This window comes from Corvus kubaryi, unplaced genomic scaffold (assembly GCF_017639235.1).
Source record: "Corvus kubaryi isolate FWS band 111438036 unplaced genomic scaffold, C.kubaryi_AGA036_p1.0 37397, whole genome shotgun sequence".
NCBI lineage: Eukaryota > Metazoa > Chordata > Aves > Passeriformes > Corvidae > Corvus > Corvus kubaryi.
This window is the reverse complement of record NW_024581136.1, coordinates 15,295,521-15,316,188: the sequence shown is the minus strand read 5'-3', so window position 1 is coordinate 15,316,188 and position 20,668 is coordinate 15,295,521. Positions and strand designations below refer to the sequence as shown.

The 20,668-nt window shown below is 40.2% G+C and overlaps 1 protein-coding gene across 4 annotated transcripts in view; it reads right to left on the bottom strand.

Annotated features, from left to right (window-relative positions):
- Positions 1–20,668, bottom strand: part of TBL1XR1 (TBL1X receptor 1) — a 109,730-nt gene that overhangs the window by 17,046 nt on the left and 72,016 nt on the right. For all 4 annotated transcript variants that reach the window (XM_042041811.1, XM_042041814.1, XM_042041812.1 and 1 more), the window contains 3 exons: positions 4,979–5,081; positions 2,640–2,785; positions 936–1,155 (listed from right to left, as the gene is read on the bottom strand). In XM_042041811.1, coding sequence (XP_041897745.1) covers positions 936–1,155; positions 2,640–2,785; positions 4,979–5,036 — 424 coding nt within the window. In that variant the 5' untranslated portion in view covers positions 5,037–5,081. The remainder of the gene's footprint in view (positions 1–935; positions 1,156–2,639; positions 2,786–4,978; positions 5,082–20,668) is intronic.

Genomic DNA, 20,668 nt, shown 5'->3' with positions numbered 1-20,668 from the left:
GGCAACTCATTTTTTTCAGCCAAAGATTGTGTTTCCAGCTTTTTATCATATGTACTAATGAAAAAACTTAGTAAAATCAGGCTGTAAAACTTGTACACGGCTCGATATTAATATTCTCTCAAAAATGTCATTTCTTCAGGTGTTTTTACAGAAAGAACTGCAACTCCCACATGTAAACATGCAGACTTCCAGAAGACTATTTTCAAAATCACAGTTTAATTCCTGACCTAAACTTTTCCATACTAAGCCTCATTGTAAGGTATGTTCCTTTGACCAGTGATGACAAACAGAACTCATTGATTTCACCAATCACAATTAAAATGGAATTCATGAATAAAGCAAACCTGAGAGCAGTTGCATCGAGCAATTCTGAATAGCAAATCATGAAAACTGATACTGATAAAGGAGACAAGGGACACAGGGCTTGTCCCAGCAACCCTGACCTCAGCATGAGCTGTCCTGCTGGGAGCTGGGTACAGCTCTGGGATCCATGGGATTTACAGAACCTGTTGGATGGAGTTTGTGAAGTTTCACAAGCGATACTCAGTTTTAACCAGCCATGGACTAGTGGACTCCTCTCCTCATTCCTTGTACAGGAATGTCTCTTGATTGTTTTTTCCTTTTTATGGAAGAGTCCTGTGAAAAACCTTCAGGTGATGGGAAAGAAGCAGTACTGGAAGGAAGTGAGACTGGTAAAGGGAATATTGTGAATTAATGAATTCAGGACTCTGCATCTCTTGCAACCCCAGATATCAAAACTGGGGACAGCCAAAGGTGAGACATGATGTGGTTCAAGTATCACCCACGATGAAGGAATTCTCTGCAAGCTGCAGTTACTACAAGTTACATTTTTACCTCACTATCTAAAAGCTCATACTATGGTAAACAACTAGGAAATGCTAACCCAGGTTAAGGCCATTTCTGTCTCAACTTACTTGCTATAGTGTGTGCTCCATTCTCCTCTCCATTTGCAGTATTCTCTCCATTTTTCGCTGATCCCTGTTGGTTGGTGGCGGCTGCAGCTGCAGCAGCTGCCGCCTGCTGTTGTGCAAGTTTGTCTCTGTAGGCCTGCTGCCTTGTCTGTACCACATCAGGCATCACTGCATCTATCAGTGAGAGAGACTCTATCGGCCTACCATCAAACAAGGTACCGTCCTAAATTACACCACAGGGGAAAAAAAAAAAAAAAAAAAAAAAAAAAAAAAAAAGACAATACCAAGTACAAATTAACATTACGGGCAAAGATTGCAAGCAAAACTAAAGGAAAAGTTTTGATTTAATATAATAAAGTGGTTTACATATGGTGCTGGAAGTGATATCTCATCATTGTTGTGGTCAGGATTGGAATTTTAGTCTAAAGTTAAGTGGCCACCATAAATATGCAAAAAAAGCCACTGCAGGCCTCTGGGGGAGCCTGTGGAATCAAAAGTTATTTGCTTCGAGTTTGCTGAATTGTTTGCTAAAAAATTCTGTAAGCTATCTATGAATATGATTTCAAACATGAGTGGCTGCAGCAAAATCTAATGGTTTGTTTGAAGACAGAGCTGCAAACATTGCAACTCGGGTCACTGACTTGTGAAGTTATACTCTTATTAGACTAATACTTTCCATAAACATATTATCTGGAGAGTTGACTAGTTTTCTTCCTTTTTTTAAACAGTGCTGGCATGTTTTCAAACAACAAGGAAGAATTTTATCCTGAAATGGACAAGACCCAGTTAAAAATACCCTTATACATATGCTAGGGCTTTGTAAGGATCTATTTTTAGGAGCTAGAAGGATTCCTTGCAGTAAATATAGGGTCGTCTTCTTCTATTCCTATCACTTGCTTTATTTTTCTGAGGCTTCCTAAGGGAAAGGATTTGCTTCACTGGGACTGTGAAAACCACACAAACAGCAGACATAAGGGAGACTGGAAAGTGAGCAGAATTAATGGGGGAAAAAAAGTTTCCTTCTGTAATCTAACTGACACATAGAAAGGCTTCTCACCTTCCAGGCACAAATGACAATGGAAATTGAGGGCAAGTGTCTGAAGCATCAGGCAGGAAGATACATAGCTTTCTGTACTGCTGGAATAACCATTTAAACATCAAATTTAATAGATCCTGCTCAAGATGAATTAGCCAGCAGAGGCAAAAGGCAAACTGGTGTATACCTTCAGCCTTCCTGCCACAAATTCAAACCCTCTCTCTCCTTGGAAACCTTGCCTTTGGGCTCACATTACTTCACTGGAATGACACAAGAGCCCAAACAAGAGCTGCACAGTGCTCTCCCACCTCCCTAGTGCCAGTCTACGAAACCAAAAAATGAGGAGATTACTGGTCTCAATTATTATTATCTTATTGCACTTCTCTGGATGTACTACAACATAAGAGTAGGGTAAAAACTCTACAGACAACGGACCTTTAAGCAATGAGCCAGAACACCATGCCTGGTGTTGTGTGGCTGCACTGGGCAGAACCCCCACCCAGTTATGTCACTCCATTCTGGTTCCACCACTGGAGTCATGGTGAACACCAGCAGTAAGGAATCTGAAGTAAAAGTAAATAAATAGGATACAAGAAAGTTAAGAAAAAATACTAACATTCAAACTTACTGCAAGCAAGGACACAATGCTCCTGCAAACAAAGCCTCCTTACCTCATTAATACTGACTTCTGCCTCTACATACTGCAGACCTTTCTGGATGATGGAAATCAAAGCAGCTGGTGGCACCAGAGCACCATTTATATTAGACTGGCTGATATGGCTCTCTATACCAAAGGTAAATGCTGAATGGGAAAACCCTAAAGACAAGGCAAAGACATCAGAATTGATTTATAGATAGACAACACTACTTGCTGTACCACGGTAGGACCTTCTGTTTAAAACCTGAGCAAATTATACAAAGTATAATGCTACAGCATGCTTCTGAGCTACCAAAAAACTTGTCAAAACACCTCAATTCCCTCATAGTTCAAGTGTACAAAAAGAGAAAAGCAAAGCTCATATATAAACACAACAATTATTAATTACAGTATCAACAGCAAAACATTTGTGTGCGAGTCAATATAAAATATACAATTCACTATAGCATTTAAACATGTTTATATATTCACAAACTACATGTATGTGTTGTATCATATGTAGCATTTAATAAAAAAAGAAATAAATATCCAAGACACAAGTCTCACTTCCTACTTTTACTCACTGATTTGATACCCATGAAAGTGAAATGAATCTGTATGTGAACAGAATTCAGCTCATGGTACAGTGCTGCCATAATTGTGTATGCTCTGGCATTTAGAGCTACATCAGCACTGTGCACTGATTAAGAAGTGGCAAACATGTTACAGTGCAGCAATGGCAGCTGCTTGCTATTTATTTGATCACCCTGAAAAAGTGAATTTAAGCTAGAGAAAAATAGTTGTTTCAGCAAATTAACTCTACTGTCATGGCATTTTTCTTAAACCACTTCATTTTTTTTCCCTTTTTCCCTGTCAGGTAAGCAAGAAGCTGCCTGCAAACTTTCAAATGAAGATGAGGCAATTTTGTAAGTTTGGCTTCTATGACAAAAGCAATCAGCAACTGGAATAAGAATGTGTAGTAGTTTTCAGTAAATTCAGGCAGAAAAATCAGGGTTAGCTTTCTTTTGACAAGCTGAAACTGAAAAAGTCTGCCATCCACCATTGCTTCTAGTGCTTCTCTGCCTCAGCTTGGGAAGTCCATGAGCAGTGGACATATGTTGCATCAGTCAAATGCATTTTCAACAAGCCTGAAGCCACCCATCAACAATCACTGAACAAAACTAAGAACCAGCAAATGCTGAAAGAGGGAGGTAAAATACGCAATATATGCGTATATTTTCTTATCTACCTATACGTATACACATTAAAGCTGATCTCTTACACTGTTATCTTAAGACTGGAGTTTATTTTTGCTTTAATATGCAGACTTCTTTTATGTATTGCTGAGATCATATTCCCTCCTGCCAGCTGACGATCATCACTTGTTCATTTACTGGGGCATGCCCTGACTTCCAGTCAAATCTTCCCATTCTAAATGTAGGCTGTGTTAAGCAATCAATATCACAGTTGTGAGTAAAAGATGATGTTGTCTCTTACAGAGCTTCAGGAATAACCACCACCACAAAACTCCCTGCAGCCATATGGCTGCATCTAGGAACCCAAACATGCAACACAAACTCAAACTGCTGATCCGACTGGGTTGGGGAAGCTTTACAAATAAGGGAGCACTGCTGCATTCTTGCTTGTGTTGTGCAGACACAGTGTGGAGGGATACGACAGGAAAAAGGTTTCTTTCCAAGTCTGACAATATTCAAATGTCTTTTGCTCTTTCTCCTAAGAAGCAGGAGATTCTGGCTACCCTGATGCCAAAGGACAAGGTCCTCAAGAAAACGTCCTGCAGGGACAAAGGCTTTTGGGAACCCCAAGAGTTATTCCTGTAAAAAATCTGTTCATCTCTAAGTAGAGTCAAGCAATACAAATCACAGTCACAGTTGTCACTTCTCCCTTTGAAACACAGCCACATCTGCCCTCCCACAGTCACGTTCAGGCAAGGAATTCGGCTACACAAGACTGGTTCGCAGGAGCACCATCACTCCAAGGCAACAGGGAAAAACAGCATTTTGCTGATCATTCTATTTTCTTCTTCAAGCAGCCCTGAAGAAAATGGTGCAAAGTGCCATCATCACCCTGCAGAGAAGTGATCTCCAGGAAAATGCATTTTAGCAATCGAGTGAGTCCTTGGCTGGTTGACTGCCATCTGAAGACTCCAAATGACTAAATCTGATTAAGTTACAGAAGGTAACTTGGCAGGAATTCATTCTCTTGTTGAGAAGAAACACCAAGAAACAGTTCAGACAGAAGCACATGCCTACTGGCAAAATAATTGAATGAGCCTGTGTTTGCTAAAGCCAGTTGCAGATGAAGATTAAATAAATTATGCGTTGTTTAATAACCAGAATTGTAAAAACTCACCTGACTCTTGCAAGTATCTATATACCAGGAAGTTAACCTCATCACTGCTTATACTCATCTTTATTCCCAGTTAAACCATGAGGTCACAACAAAGGACACAACCCTGCAAATAAACAAAAAATAATAGGTCAATCAAATATTTTTAGTGCCTAATAGGTATTTCCCAACAAATGCTGTATTTATAAAGTAAGTAGCTCCCTGGCAGCATAGACAATAGCTTCATTTTATAATGCAAATAAGTCTACTGGAGTCATTAAAAAGTCATTTGTCTCACCACAAAATAAAGGTCAGTAAATTAAATATTGCAGGGCCGGATTCTCATACAATGCAAGGTGGTAAGGACTGGAGAACTCTGCTGTTTAATACCAGTACTAAAAAGGCCTCATTTCACAGGTTTTAAAAAATAATCAAGTAAGTTTCACCCGTTCTACATTACTGCTCTGGAACACATTTTTTATAACACGGGTCTCTCTCTGCCTGGTTAATAAAGACCAAGAACTTGGTTTCACATTGGCATCCAGGCAAGTTCTCACTTTTATGTTCTAATCTACTCCAATTTTCAGTTATTCCTGCTCTAGTGAAAAGGTACAGTATGAGCTACAACATGGTGTCTGTTCAAACAAGCCCAGCTAATCCCACTAAATATTAGAAAACATCTCAGCCATACATTTTGGCTTTGCAAAAAGAATTCTTGGCATTAGAGATCAACTTGAGACATCAGTTTTTAGTAACATTTCTCTAGGCTTTCAAGCAGTGCTTCAAAAATATTGATGGGATATATATACAGATAAATAGATATAGATATATAGATATATATGTCTATATCTATATTTACACACACGATTTTTCCTTGATTTTAGTAAAGGCAAATATTTAGCAAGACAAATAATATATCAGACTATATATACTTTTGATTATAAACTTTGAAAATATGAGGCAACAACAGTGTTTAAAACATGAAGAGACAATACAGTACTTTTTCTAACTCAAAGCCTCATTTTTGAGAACATTCTCATGAAGTCTGAATGTTTGAAAACTCTGACCTTTTTAAGTAAGCAAGTGAAAACATCAGCTTCCAGAACATGTTATGAAATAATGTCCACCTCCTGTTCCTATTATCTGTCCAGCACTTTTCATCAGCAAATCTTCCCAGGTTTTTACCCGGCTGACAACCACCATTATTTCTTCTGTGGAACTGGAGTCTGAGAAGGCAAGTGACTTTCCTACTGTTTATTTGACAAAGCTTGACCTGGGATCTGATGTTAAAAGGTACTAGAGAATGGGTTTTCCTGCATTGTTCTAAAGAAAAAGTTCTTGCTGCATGGCTGTGTGGTCAGGCCATTCACCACTGCTGCTCCAAGAGGGAAAGCAGAGAGTGAACACAATAGAAAGTAACAACTACAGGGTTATGACTGACATTATAAGGCTGCCATGTGTATTCTCCCTGGGCATCTTTTCCTAGCAAGAACTCCCAGGGAAACAGGAGAAAATGACCACACTGCTTTTCTTATCACCTAACTTTGAGTTTTACCAGTCCACTGCAGCTAAACTTGGGAACAGCCCTCCAGGATGTGACCTTCCCACAAGTCCCATCATGCTCTAAAGACGAGATCCAATTAAACCCCTCAAGAAGAGGAGAGGCTAAAGGATGAACTCCAATATCAAAAGGAGTTTATTTGCCTGAAACCTCACACAGACATCCCCAAACCTGCCCCAGGCATGTGGTCACCCAGCTCACAGCCATGCTGTGTTGTCAAAGGGGGAGATGACTTTAGTTTCTTAAGGAAAAAAATATTAAAATGCAGTTCTACTTAAATCCTTCTCATGTCTAAAGGAAAAAGCTGCCCCAGGACAATGACTTCTAGTAAGTGCAATACGGGTGGTAAAGGAAGGCACATTGATCCAACCCTACACCACCCCTCCAGAGCCCCCAGCCATGCCTGGGGTTCAAGACATGCCTGCCAAACTCCAATATATACTTTGAGGACTTGTTTACTGAGCAGAATGTAAAATGAATGGCATTTTTAGCCATGTCATGCATTAGCAACCAATTCCACCATGTGCAGGACCAAATGCTAATTTTATTCAGTTAGGTTTTGTTGCCATACATGGAGAAAATTATCTTTCTTTAAGACTGTTTTTTACAGAGAAATGCTGTAGGAAGAGGAACAATATTTTCCCTCAGAGGAATAGGTAATTAACTTTAAAGAGACTCATAAAGAAGGGGGTTTTTTTACATTATGCACACACACACAAATGGCAGTATTTATTTCATGGGTCTGTCACCGATTTTTAAAATCTTGCTGCATCACCAAAAACGATAGATCAAACTGCAGAAATCTGATGAAAGTGCTATTTGTCACGCTGAGAAGTCCTGAATTATTAATATAAAGAGGGCTCCCCCCTCAAAGCAGAACTGTGGAGATGCCACATCAATTCACCTGTTACGTAGCTGGATAGCTGAAGGAAAAAAAAACCCTAATGTTTTGCTTGTCTGTCAAAAGTGTTCTTCACCCTGCCCGAATCAAAGGAGCCTCATTTTTTCAAGGCTGGTTCCCAGTGTTTTCCACAAGAAGCTTTGGCAAGGGGGAGCTGCCACCCGCTGTCCTGCCCGGCTATCGGGAGGTGGCACTGCAGCACTGGCTGTGGTACCCTGGCCACGAGAAAAACACAGAAATGCTGTCAATAAACACCGAGTTTGCCTGATGAGGGGCTTGAAACTGGAAAAGGTGCAAAAGGTTCCAGTGTTTTACCAAAATACTGCTTTATGCACGTTTTCAGCGCTCATTTACATTTTCTGGAAGCTCCTTTTTGTGTCTCCCCCATCCCAGGCCCCGTGGCTCAGGCAGCGTCTGGGGACAAGCGTCCCACAGCCAAGTGACACAAGAAATGTGAGAAGAACGAGCAACACCAAAGCATCTTCCTTCCAACCCAAAGAAAATGCCACACTGAAGAGAAAATGCAGCAGAAAAGGATACGATAATTATTTCCCTTTGGCACATTCCGAATTAACGCCAGGCTTATGCTGCCAACCCTCAAATTGTTTGTGACAATGGACCCATGCATGTACACATATACCCCAAACCCTAAAAAAAAAAAATCACCTCATCGATGTTGGCTAATTTCCCCCAAATTCACTATTTCCACAAGCAATCAACTACTTATTTTGGTCACTTTAATAGATATTAATATTGCTCTTTATTTCAGATGCAGAAATGAAATCGCCAAAGAGACACATAAAAATGAGACAAAAATAAGTAGAAGTTAACATGTAATTCCTAGCAGTCTTAGATTTGTAGCCGAATTTGCATAGGACCCATTAAAAGTATCTTAAAATATTTGCAGTTTTATGTCCCAAACCGATTCTGAAAATGTGATGAGATCCTTACGGCCCCCCCCCTTTCTTTTTTTTTTTTTTTTTTCCCCTTAGAAACATTCCAAGTCTTCCTCAAAACATTCTGTGAAATTACATGGCAAAGTACAATGCACCCACACTGCTGTTTCAGATCCAATTATGCTTTTGAAGGAAATCTCTCCCACTTGCCTCTACTTTTGTTTTGCACCCTGGAGCAGGCACAGCACATGTGAAGTGGATTCCTTACTGGTAAAACCAAGATTAAATAAATAAATAAAATACCCCATGACAGGTAAAAAAAAAATATGTGTATGAGAGCTTACAAATGATGCCCAAATTGCTCATGAGAGTCTCTGAGACCACACCAGGATGGATATTCCCTGCTCAAAAGCAAGTCCATTTCAGCAGGCCTCTTCCCAGGTTTGATTTGCCTTCCCAGAGATTGGGCCTGTGGTTTGTAACACCACTGTTCAGTTAGAATTAGCACAACATCCAGATATCCCAGGTAATTTTTAATGCTGCTACAGAAAGTCCCTGAAGTCCCAAAATTTATCAGGCATAACACACATCAGCCATAAAAATCAACTGTCTGTAGAGATGCTGGCCTTGAGATTTACACAAGAACAGGTCAGGAGCACACAAGACACACACCTGAGCTTTTGACAAACTGACCCGCTCATTCCATGCCAGGAATCACACAAAAATTAATTTGGAAGCTACTTTTTGGAAAGGAAATGAGGTTTCTTATCCCAGAGACAACACCAACTCTGGCTTTGCTCCCACCCTGGCAGAACTGTGCCTGTGTTTCTGTGCCTGTCCCAAGGCAGCTCTCACCCCAGCACCTCTGTCCCTTGAGGACCATTCACACACTTCATACCTGGGGTAAAATTTACAGGTAAAATCCATTAAAAAGGAGATCGAATTGCACTCTCACCAGCACCAGATCTGCAGGCTAATCAGTGCCAACAGTGCAAACCTGGCTGTATTTCTGACAAATCATTATTCCACTCCACATGTTTGTGCTAGCTTTGTACTCATCCAGGTTCATGCCAAATGCTGGAGAACAGATGCCACCCGATAATGGCTCCTGGCCTAATAGGTTTTTTGGTTGTTTAGTGGTTTTTTTTCAGACAAACCTGAACTGGCAGAGAAAGTTTATACATCAGATTATTACTGGGTATCTCTTAATCACCATTTGATAATGTACACTGGAGTTACACTACAATTAGAGCTATTGCATCATCAAATAACAGCCTAAGAAAGTGATATTTCTGCAGTTGTAGGTGGGCTCTAACACATTCTCATTAGGTAGGAAAACAGGAAAACCTGGCAGGCTGCTGTGAATAGTAATTCCCCAAAAACATACCAATCATTAGTTTGATACCAAATATGATATGTTAAAGGGAGCAGCTAATGCTCTGGGTAGCTCTGAAGAATGCTTAATGTTCAGACATAAACAGACTGCTACAGTTATCCATGGAAAACAGAAGTCTGGCTACAGAAACAATAAGTCCCCTACAACAAAAATATTGCCATTAGAGCTTTTATTTTTTCCTCTTTTGCAAGAAATCCAGACAAATATTTTGCTAGCATATGTGCACATAGACACTGATACCAATTTATTAATTGTTGCTTAAGAATCTTTCTTGTTTTTAATGGCCATGATGATTAAAATAAAAAGAGCAAAGGGTTCTGTTTCAATCCAACCACTCAGACCAGGCAGACTCCTGGATGTGTGAGGTTTCAGCAGGACTTCATTCAGATACTAAAGCCACCATGGGAGGAGCCTGCAGAACTGGAGATTTAAACCACAAAACACTGTTCCTGGTGGCTGCTGTTCTACTCAAGCTTTCTCCAAAGCCTCTTCCCCAAGACATGGTAAGTCTACCCCCAAAGGCTGATGAAATTCCTAAGTTTACATCCAAAGAAGAGTTCTGCACAGCCCTTTAGAAATGCTTTCTATGAAGGAAAGCTCATAAGCCAGTGGTTCCTTTATATCAAACATGCAGTGTATGACTTGTATGGTACATCCTTCTGCATAAGAATTTATTAGACACCAATTTCAATAAAAATGAACATTTTCTCACACTCTAAAAAGAAAAAAAATAGTTGACTTTTCTTTAAGTGTACCAACTACTTGCTCGAAACACTCCTATTTGCCCTTTCACATCTTCACTTGAGAGATGGGGGCCAATATTGTATTGGGAACAATACAATTGAACACTTAGTAAAGTTTTCCTACCACCCGACAATCTGCAGTTAGGAATTTTTTCTAACATTCTGAATTAAAACAAAAATATTTTTTCAAGTTAAATGCCTACGTTTTTTCTGTAATATCTCAAAATAAAATGTTCTCATTTTCTGCATTTTTACCTGTGCCTCTCAACTGCTATTATTTAAATGTCCTCTTGTTTAAGATTTAATAATATGTCAGATGTGCGCTTGCATTAAAAAAATCTGTAATTCTATCTTACGAACCCTCTTAATGATTTCTCATATGATCAGGCTTTGCTAGTTTTCCTTCTAGTAATTTAAACCAAGAGATGCTTCTCATGTTCTTTGCTTAACTCTACTGCTTTGCTTTTAACCTCAGGAATACAGCTTAACTTCTGAACATTGAAAAAAAAATAACTTTTCCTCTCCTCATCTGAATTGCCTTCCTTAGCTCAGGCGATAAATATTTGTATTCTGTACTTCAGCTTTAGTGACCTAATTTATGGCAACAGTCTCTGCCTTTCCATGCCAATTTGAGAGTATGAAGAATACAAGATGACAAAGCCAGCCTGAAATCTTCTGAAGAAAAAGAATTACAACCCTGAAAGGGAAGAGGAGGAAAAAAATAAAAACCAAACAAAACCCACTGCAAAACACAAAACCACCCAAAACCTTGGCTAAAAGTAAGTTACTGTCTACTTATCTGAAAAATGCAGCACAGTCCTGAGTACTGTTACAAAATATGCTGCAGATGAAGCCCATTTGTTGATTTTGCCTAGAGCAAAGTAGTATTTAATTACTGAACTACCAATCTCCTCCCCAGAGTCATATGCTGTGTGACCCAGGAGGCTGGAATTCCGGATGTTACAGCACAGACACAAGCGACAGTGTACCCAGTATTGTATTTCCAGGGCTATGGCTACAAAGCTGCACACTTCTGTGATTTCTAGAGTTGAAAATACATCTTCCTGGACAGCTATAGGGCATCTTGCAGTGATTCTTGGGAGCCACATTTTGTAAATCCCTAGGCTGACTAAAGATACAGGGATATTTCTGGTATTGACACTTTATTCAACACTTTAGGTTCTTAAACTGTTTTCTCTTTTCATTATTATAATGCAATACCAGAAGAAATGATGCTTGGGGGAGATTTTTCTCCTTATTTCCTGTATCAGAATAGCAAAGAGGTATTGTTTATTAGTATTTTAAAGACTTTGCAACTCTCTGGGTAACAATGAAAATAGACAGATGGACTAAATGATCTCCAGAGGTCCCTTCCAACGCCAATCATTCTGTGATTCTGACATCTCTTTAAAGGCACAACTCTCCTGCATGACAATTACAACCTTGTTGAAATGGAGCTAGTCCTGATACATCCTTCTGCAGATGCAAATATGTTCCTTTAAAACTTAAAAGCCAAACTCAGCTGCTCAGAACATGCAGTAAAACCTCCAGCAGTAAGTCCTGCCTCATTTTTGATTACTCCATGAAAGCCATCCCCCTCTGACTCCCCACAAGATCCCAAGCCCAAACATCTTGTTTAGTGAAGGATTTTTAATCACAGAGCTCAAGCTCCCTGATGGAGACAAACCGAGATTAAATGAAAACTTAGTAGTACACACAGTAGTTCAAAAGAAACCACCATCATCTTTCAATACTTATATAATTATCAGAACACACCAGGAAATACAGCTAAACATTATGAAATTCTCCTTGATCAATTGTCTAATCCAGACCAAAGGCATTTTAGAAAGGAATAATCTGTGGCTTGACGGGATGACCTTCAGGGTTAGACTGTCCTACCCACACAGAAGCTGGACAGATGCTTATGGCAGCAAAACTGGAAATGTGGCATTTGTAAAACTGATTAGAAAGTGATGGGTCTTGACTAATGACCAGAACTGGCACAGTCACCTGAGGGAGCACTAGTGTAGGTTTGGCCAGTATGGGTTACTTCAAGATGACCTGCAAGGTCCAAATTCCGGGCCCTGTGTGCTAAATATATCTCTGTAATGGAGAGGGAAGCACCAGACAAATGCTTGGCGTTCCTCCTGGGAGAGACATCTGTCCATCTGTCCCTCAAAAGGGAAAATTGTCTTATTGGAGGGGCCATCTCAGGAACAGTGGGAACATCAAACAAGCTCTGCAGCTTCCATTCTTAGGCCATTTGAAGGATGTCCCTTTAGAGAGAGTTACAGTCCTTCAGGAACACCCAATTCCAATAAATAAACATTTCTGCAGTCAAACTTTTAGACCCTGTCTCAAGAAGGCTTTTGGAAATTATTCAATGGCTTCACCAAGTGCTAAAATAGGAGCCTGCTAATGCTGCCTGGATCTAGACACAGAACAGCTGCTGGAATCAAGTCCAAGAAAGGGGAAAACTGGAAAAAGCCTTTTCTGCAACATTGTTTAAAATCCTGTATATGCCTTTTCGGCACGCATCTGATTTTAAGTATGCAACTGTATGGCTGCTGATCTCCTGTGCTGCATTAAAAAGCCTTTGCAAGAAATTAATTATGGATGCATGTGGGAGCACACCCATTAAACCTCGCTTGGATCAAACTGTGTAAAAAATTCTGAGAAAATAACAGATTGAGAAGAGCCCTTGAGTCAGTCAAAATGAGCCCTATCAAGGGCTTCTGCTGAGACTAAGGTGGGGAGGGGCAAGGTCCAAAAATGCTTTTCTGTTTGTGAACACCACCACTGAAAATAAACACAACTCCTGTGGTTCAATCTTTTTGATCCAGAACTTAGAGAAATTAACAGTTAAACGGGGTTAAAAATCTCCATACCATGCTAAGTTTCTGCTCTCACCTGATTTATTCTCATTTTCACTGCTAAAAAACCTACTGAATAACATGGCCTGTAAGTCTGATCAGGAACATTCCATTTCTCCCCAATATGTTGTTCCTGATGTTCCCACAATACATCATTCAGGGCTCTGAGGGACTGTGTCAATTGAATTGAATGATGTGGTCGCCTGCTGGTACATAAATGCAAAAGCAAAGCTGAGGGGGTTTATTTTCAAAACAGGAGACATTGATCCTGTGACAATGTTCCATTACCCTGACTTTATTTCTATTAGAGACAGTGATTACATCTACATCAATTGCTTGAGCTGATGGATACTGGTGCACTAACAGTGACACAGTTCTTCACTACGCTGCTGCTGGATGCTGATGGCTTACAAAACAAGATTCATTCTCAAACTAACACTACTTATTTCTCCATGGAAAACCACTGAAGTTTGGGCAGACTTTTGTAATTAGCCAGTTCTCAGCTGTCTGTGGTTTTTTTGGGGGGGGGGGGGTTTGTGTATTCAGTAAATCTTATTGTGGAACGGTGATTAGTGACTGTGTAGCCTGGCATGGATTCTATTTGTTATGATTAAAATATTTACATTGCTACCTGCTGGTAATAAAACAGCAGATGTAGTTCTCAGAAGCAGCTGTGGAAAGGTATTTCTGCACTGGTACAACAGCAGAGGCAGCCCTATCTTGACTGGGGATGTTTTCATACAGCTGTATGGGCTCCCTCCCCTTTTCATGCACTGTCACCCTTTTGCAGTTTCTGTCCACTGCCCTTGCTATCTTTCCCAAGCTGGTGATCCATCTTCCAGCTTTCATCTCTTGATCTGACATCTGATCTCGAGCCTGTGGTCACGCATTTGCCCTGGTTTTCACCTCCTCACCATGCACTGCCTACACACACTCTGCACTCCTGAGTCCATCTCTCCATCTGCTCTCCAGAGTATTGAGTTTATCTGTATCTCCTTCAATCACTTCTTTTTCTATGTCCTTCTTTCCCTACTTTTCCATTACAACACAAGTTGCTAATGTTTTGCAGAAATAAATTCTGCTGGTTGAAAAAAAAAAAAAAAATTCAATTAATCATCAACAACAGTGTTTTCTAGTCCAAGTAAACGCTGTTCCTTTTATTTGTCCTTGTTTGTTTAGCCTTGTGCCCTGAGTCATGTCCTGAACTGCCTGCAGGAGAAAGGCCTTCATCTGACTCACTTCAGGGTATTTACCAGAATGGGTTCCCTCACTCTTGATAAGGAAGTTTTTTTAATGTTGCCATAACAACAAGAACTCGGGGTGATTCGGAGTGGCACCTGCACAGAGTAACCACGCACAGCTCTGCTCTGAGTTCCCAGCGCCTGAAACTGCCCAGCACCTCCTCTCTGCCCCAGGCTGGTGCCTACAACTCAGCACAGCACTACCTGGGCACCTCCCTGCTCAGGGCGATTTCATACTGCACACCTAGAATTTTTGCACAACCAACAGCAAAATAAAAAAGCTCCAAATTGTTCTCTGTGGTGTGACTGGGGACTTGCAAGGCTGAGCCTGCAGGGATCCAAGCAGCCCTTGCCTGGCAGTTCTGAGAGCAGTGAATTCTACTAGAGTCCAAGTCTGCAAACACTCATTGGTGGCCATCCCTGCCTCACGGTGTTGGAATAGGCTTTTTTGCAAAACACTGTATTTTTGGGTTTTATTAAAGTTGATATCATTACTCGGGTAACTACACTAAATTTCTGCATATCTTTGGGGACTGGTTCCTCTTTCCTAGTGAACAAGCAAATTAAAACCAAACATGCATCGGTCTGGGCACAGACAGCTCCATGAACATGACTTTTTCCAACAAAGGATCCGCTCCCTCATTTACCCTGCCCCTCGTGTCTAAGCCTGAACACTCTCACCTCAACTTTTTCAGCACCTACAAAGTTATTTTCAAGTGCAGGTATTATTTTGAGCATGAGAAGTTAACAGAACTACTCCATAAATAATACTGACCACATAAATAGAGCAGGAGAAGCATTTCCTGGAGTGGAAGGATGCTCTCTGTGTGTGCGAGCATCTTTTCTGACTCCTACATTATTTCAGAAAAGATCAGGGATTATCAGGCACAGCACAGCTTTGGCAGTGCTGGGGATATAAACATATGAAAAAGAGAGAGACGGTAATGAGGTGCTCAGTGCTCAGAACAGGTCCTGAAGAAGCTTTGATCCATTCTAAACGCAAATAAACCCAGCTTATTTCCCCATTGTTAAGACTAGTCTTTTATGCCTTTCCCATGAGAAAAGAAGTTTTGGAATTATGTTACTCTGGCAGCATCTAGTTTGGGAATAACAAATAATTTTTCTGAAATTCCTTTGTGAGTGCATAAAAGCTGCCAATTCTTTTCCTGAAGCAGATGTCTTGTTGAACAGTAACAGCTCTGAGTCCTGTGTTTCTGAAAAATTAAGGATGACACACAAAACCCCTGTGAGGGAATACCATAATGGGGTGAGAAAAATGGAAAAAAATCCAACCTAACAACCCCACAGGACACAGAGAAGATCCTTTAGTTACAATTCATTGAAATTTCAAGCCAAGAAAATACCAACTGTTAACAAGGAAAGATAATTTCCAGCTTTAGTGGCCATTAATCACAGAATCAGCTCATGAGCAACTACATTGGGACCTGCTGCTTTCTGAAGAGGAGGCCAGACTTCTTTATCTACTTTTAACTTTGGGATGAAGAAAAAGAAGATATTGCCCTTTGGACAGGGAAAACAATGAATTAATTATACTAACAATGCAAGGGTTCGTTGTGGATTTTTTAAACAAAAAACCTTGAATACTTCTGACTTCTTAGAACAAGGTCGGTATTACTCATGAGTTGTGGATTGATGGCAAACAAGTAGATTGGTACTTGTGAACATTAATAGCAGAAATACACTGCACTTTAAACAAGCTTTTCTCCATTTACCCGGATATTAAACATGCTGAGAATCTAATGCAGTTGGCCAGCAGAATTTGGTATTGAAAATATAGGCTAACATTCATCATATTTAGTATTCAAACTTCTCCACAGCCATGAAACATATCCTAAAGCCTGGAATAAATTAAATGTAAACTGACAAGTTCTTCTAGGCCCAATATGTTCACCTCAAGAGATTTAAAGACATGTAACTCATGACTGACTGCAGCATTATGTATGAATGGAGTTCTAAAGAAAGCTTAAGAAAGTTTACCCTCAGATTAAAAACTCAACTCTTTGCTTTGCCCAAGCAATTTCACATCCACCTCTGTTCACTAAAGCAGCCTGAAACGAGCCTGTGGGAATCTGCAGGTAAATAACCATTATGAGTGGAGGATCTTTAAAAAAGCGGAAAACCCCCCCACTTTTTGCAAAACCAAAAGTCATAGATAACGTGTTTCTGCAATTGGTCACATGAATGCAAAACCAGAATACGTGTGAATCTCCATGAGCTATTTCTACTCCTACACTCCTGCACTATCCCTGCCCTACTGGTTGCTAATCTGCAAAAAAAGCCTCCTTTCCTCATACCACTCTACCAATGCCACCTACCACACCATTTTATTCTTAAATAAAACCAAAAGCAACACCAGTATAAAAAAGTGAAAACCACAGCTCTGAGTCTTTAAGAAGCCATCTTAGAGCTACAGCCCCTTTTTGTTCAGGAATAATCAAACTGCAGTGTCTGAGGATAAATTACAGAAATCAGTTACCAGTGCAAACAACATCAGGTGCAAAAGGGCATTATGAAACCATCTTCACCTAGTTGGGTTTTTTTTTTATTACTTAAAGACCAGTTAGCAGGGAAAAAAGTCACTAAATCAGACATTCCTCATTTAAAAAATGAAAGAAGATGTACTAATTAAAACAAATGTAACACCCAGAAATTTATTTCAGATAAAGGGCCGATGAAGTGGATCAGAAACCAACTGTATTTACTTTGGCACCTCAAGATTTAATTTCAGGTGAACTTTGAAATTAGGCAGCTAAATTCTCCAGAAGCACCTAGAACACTTGGATGCCATATTGAAATTATTTCTAACAAAGAATAGGATGTGAAGTTCTTGACTTTTGTGGCTACTTCCTACCAAGACCCATCTCTCAAAAGCCATGAAAGAAATTAAGAAACAAGCACTGTCTGACAAACATTATTTCTGGTATTCAAAGAGGCAAAGCTCTTCTGGTTTGTTAAATCAAATATTACAGAAGGGGTTTAATACCCATGATCCCAGCCCTGCTACAGACACCGGGCATGGCCACTCATGAACACGAGCGACTGCAGCTGCAGACAGCACTGATTCATTGTCCTAGGCAGTGACACAGCACCATCACCATACTCATCCTATTTTCCATTTGCAACTGAAAATAACAGGAATGTGAGACCAGTGTAAAAATTCCCATTTCTCCTTTCACTGCTCTGTATGCCAATCTGCAATACTGGTGTGATCTATCACGAAGCCATAGAGGAATAAAGCAGAAATCTCAGAGCTGCCAAGGCAGCCAGGAGGAAGGAGCGTGTTCCTGAGACAGCTCTGGAAAAGGTGGTGGGGAAGGGGCTGTTGGGGTCCGTCATTAGGGCAGAGTGCTGCTTTACTTTTACAAAATGAAAGATTGGGCATTCCTGGGCCTCTGTTCTGTCCTCATGGTCCCTCAGGGCTGTCACTGCCTCCTGAACAGGGCCCAGGAGGCAGTGGGGTGACAACCACAGAATGAGAGCGGCAGTGCAGTGATTCCCTCGGTCCAGCCCCACTGTGAGACTGGACATTCAAGTGCACAACACGAGACCCTGGTGGGCACACAGGCAGCTCTGACAAAACCACCTCATCCCCAGGAACTCTGCAAAAATGGCCAGATTGTTTTCCAAGCCTGCAAGTACCTCTTCCCTTGATTTAGACAGTTTTCAGTTTCTGCTACAGTCACCACCCTCAACGCAGACATTCCATCTCTGCATCTCTCTATCCTACTCTGCACCATACCTCAAATCTGACTGTGGAGGTTTTCATGAGCAAAACCTATACTGTCTAGGCATTAGTACTGTGTATTTTGGCAGAGACATCTCCATCTATATTAGCTATACCCAAAGTTCAATAAGAAGTCGTATTGATTTTTCCCTTCAAGCATATATATATTTGATGAAAAACTCACTCATGCCTCCAAAAGTTGTCTAGACATTAGCTGATTCCCCTTCTGCCTTCAGCATCTGCTTTTTTTTTTTTTTTTTCTCAAAATGAAGCTGTACCAAGGGTCGTTTGGCAGAATATTAAGAATAGCATGTATGCTGATATGATATGCCTATAATATGTGGAAAAGGCACACAACACGGTCAGTGTCATCAGCCTCCTTGACCAGATTTTCCATACCCTGCAATATACCCTTTTTTTTTCCCCACTGGGAACTGTTCCAATATCTGAATCATCAAGAGCAGTCTTTTCTTTTACAGAACGCCCTAAAAAATAAAAACAAGCTTCTTTCCTTGCCTGTAGAAATTGGAATATTTTGCCTAACTCAAATTATCCCACACTAAGGACAACTTTGAATAAATGCCAAGTTCTGATACTTCATCAGTGCTTAAGTCTAGAGGCATATTTATACTACTGTAAAGGAAAAATTCCCAGAGATTGGATGATTGTGCCTGCCGTAACACAGCCCCAGACGGCTCCTACACATTGCAAAGTCACCTGCATCTCTAGAAGTAATTACATTGTTGATCTTAGAAGATTAAAGCAGCATACCAAATGGTCCTCTTGCTAATTTGGCACTCTACAGAAGGTCTAACTGGCAAAAGGAGCCTGAACACACCTGTAGAAGAATATGTAATGACATTCAAAAATATATTAAAATGTAGTTTAAAGGAACACTATTTTGCTTTTCTGTGTAGCACATGGGATATAAAAAAGCTATACTAAAGCAGCCTGTGGTATATAAAGTTTTTGTTTTGTGAAGGAGTCATCCTTCCAAGCTGTATGCAAAAACTTGCCTCAGTGCCTATACCCACACATAAAAACCTTAAAATTTAAAGCTGTTGGCTTTGTACAGTAGGAGAATCTACTGAAGAAATTCTTATCAAATGGGCTGAAAGTCACAAGGGGTCCAATTAAGATAAAAAGTTCAAACCCAGGACATTTCCTCTTCTTTCTGAGTCCTCTTCTTTCTGACTGCTCAGGCCAACATCAGACATCTGTTCTCACTAATTTTTTAATTAATCCCCTTTGAAGCAAACTATTCAAAACCTGACAATACCTCATCTGTCCGATAAGGACCCCCCCTCCATCAGAAGGTGCTATTTTGAATTAAACTGCTCCTCCACTGATGCAGTTGGAAACACAATCATAGCTTTGTATAGAGAAAACAGTTTTGCTGAGTCAAGCTAAAACATTAGCAGAGATGGAAATACACCCTGTCTTGTAACTGCAGGCAACTATTACACAAGCAGCTGCACTGAAATGGTCTTCAGCTTGTCCCACAAGTGACCTCTACTCTGTTTTTTTCAGAATTAACCAATCACAGTAACAGCTTCTCCTGGTTCAGAGTCAAACAAATTAGATAGGACGGCTTTTCACAAAAAGAAACCCACTGTCTTTGGTTACCTTGACCTTACCTCAAACAGATTCAAGGCATGTAAAATTCTGCTCACCCATTTCCAGTAATGGGAGCATTATTTGAAAATAAAGAGATGATAGAGAGGGAGAAGTCCATGACTTCTCCAGATGACATTATACTTTAATAAGTACTGCACAAATTGCTCACAACATTTTGAAAAATTTTCAGTATTTCTCAGACTCCAAAGAGCTCCCATCATCTTTCTTTTCTTACAATATTTATAAAGCTATGATGTTTTTACTTTGCAGAATTGCCATTTAACATTCTTGAGTGATGCTACTCAAACCTTCCCAAAGCCATTTCTCTCCTGTAAATCTGAAAGCGCATTTTCTGCCACTCCAAGACTTAGAAACTCTAAAGTAAGCCTACATGCATGGCTGGTGCATGCTCGAGGCACTATGTACTTACAGGGCTGGAAACCACGCAGTGTGAGTAGTACCATGACCAATTATTTTAGATAAACCAACCAAATGCAATGACAAAAGGGAAAATGGCTTCAGTCTTTATTCACTCACAACTTCCCGCACCTTTTGCTTCCTTTATTTATCAGTCCAGAGGCTTCTCAAGCAAGGACATCCCCCTCTCTCCTCAGTATCTCCAGCACATAAAGAACTTATTTGTTTCTTAGCTTGACCAGAGAATCCCATTGAAAATTTCTTGTGGACTCCACCTTGTTTTCAGAAAGTACACACAGAGATCAATCCAGAAGAACATTTAAA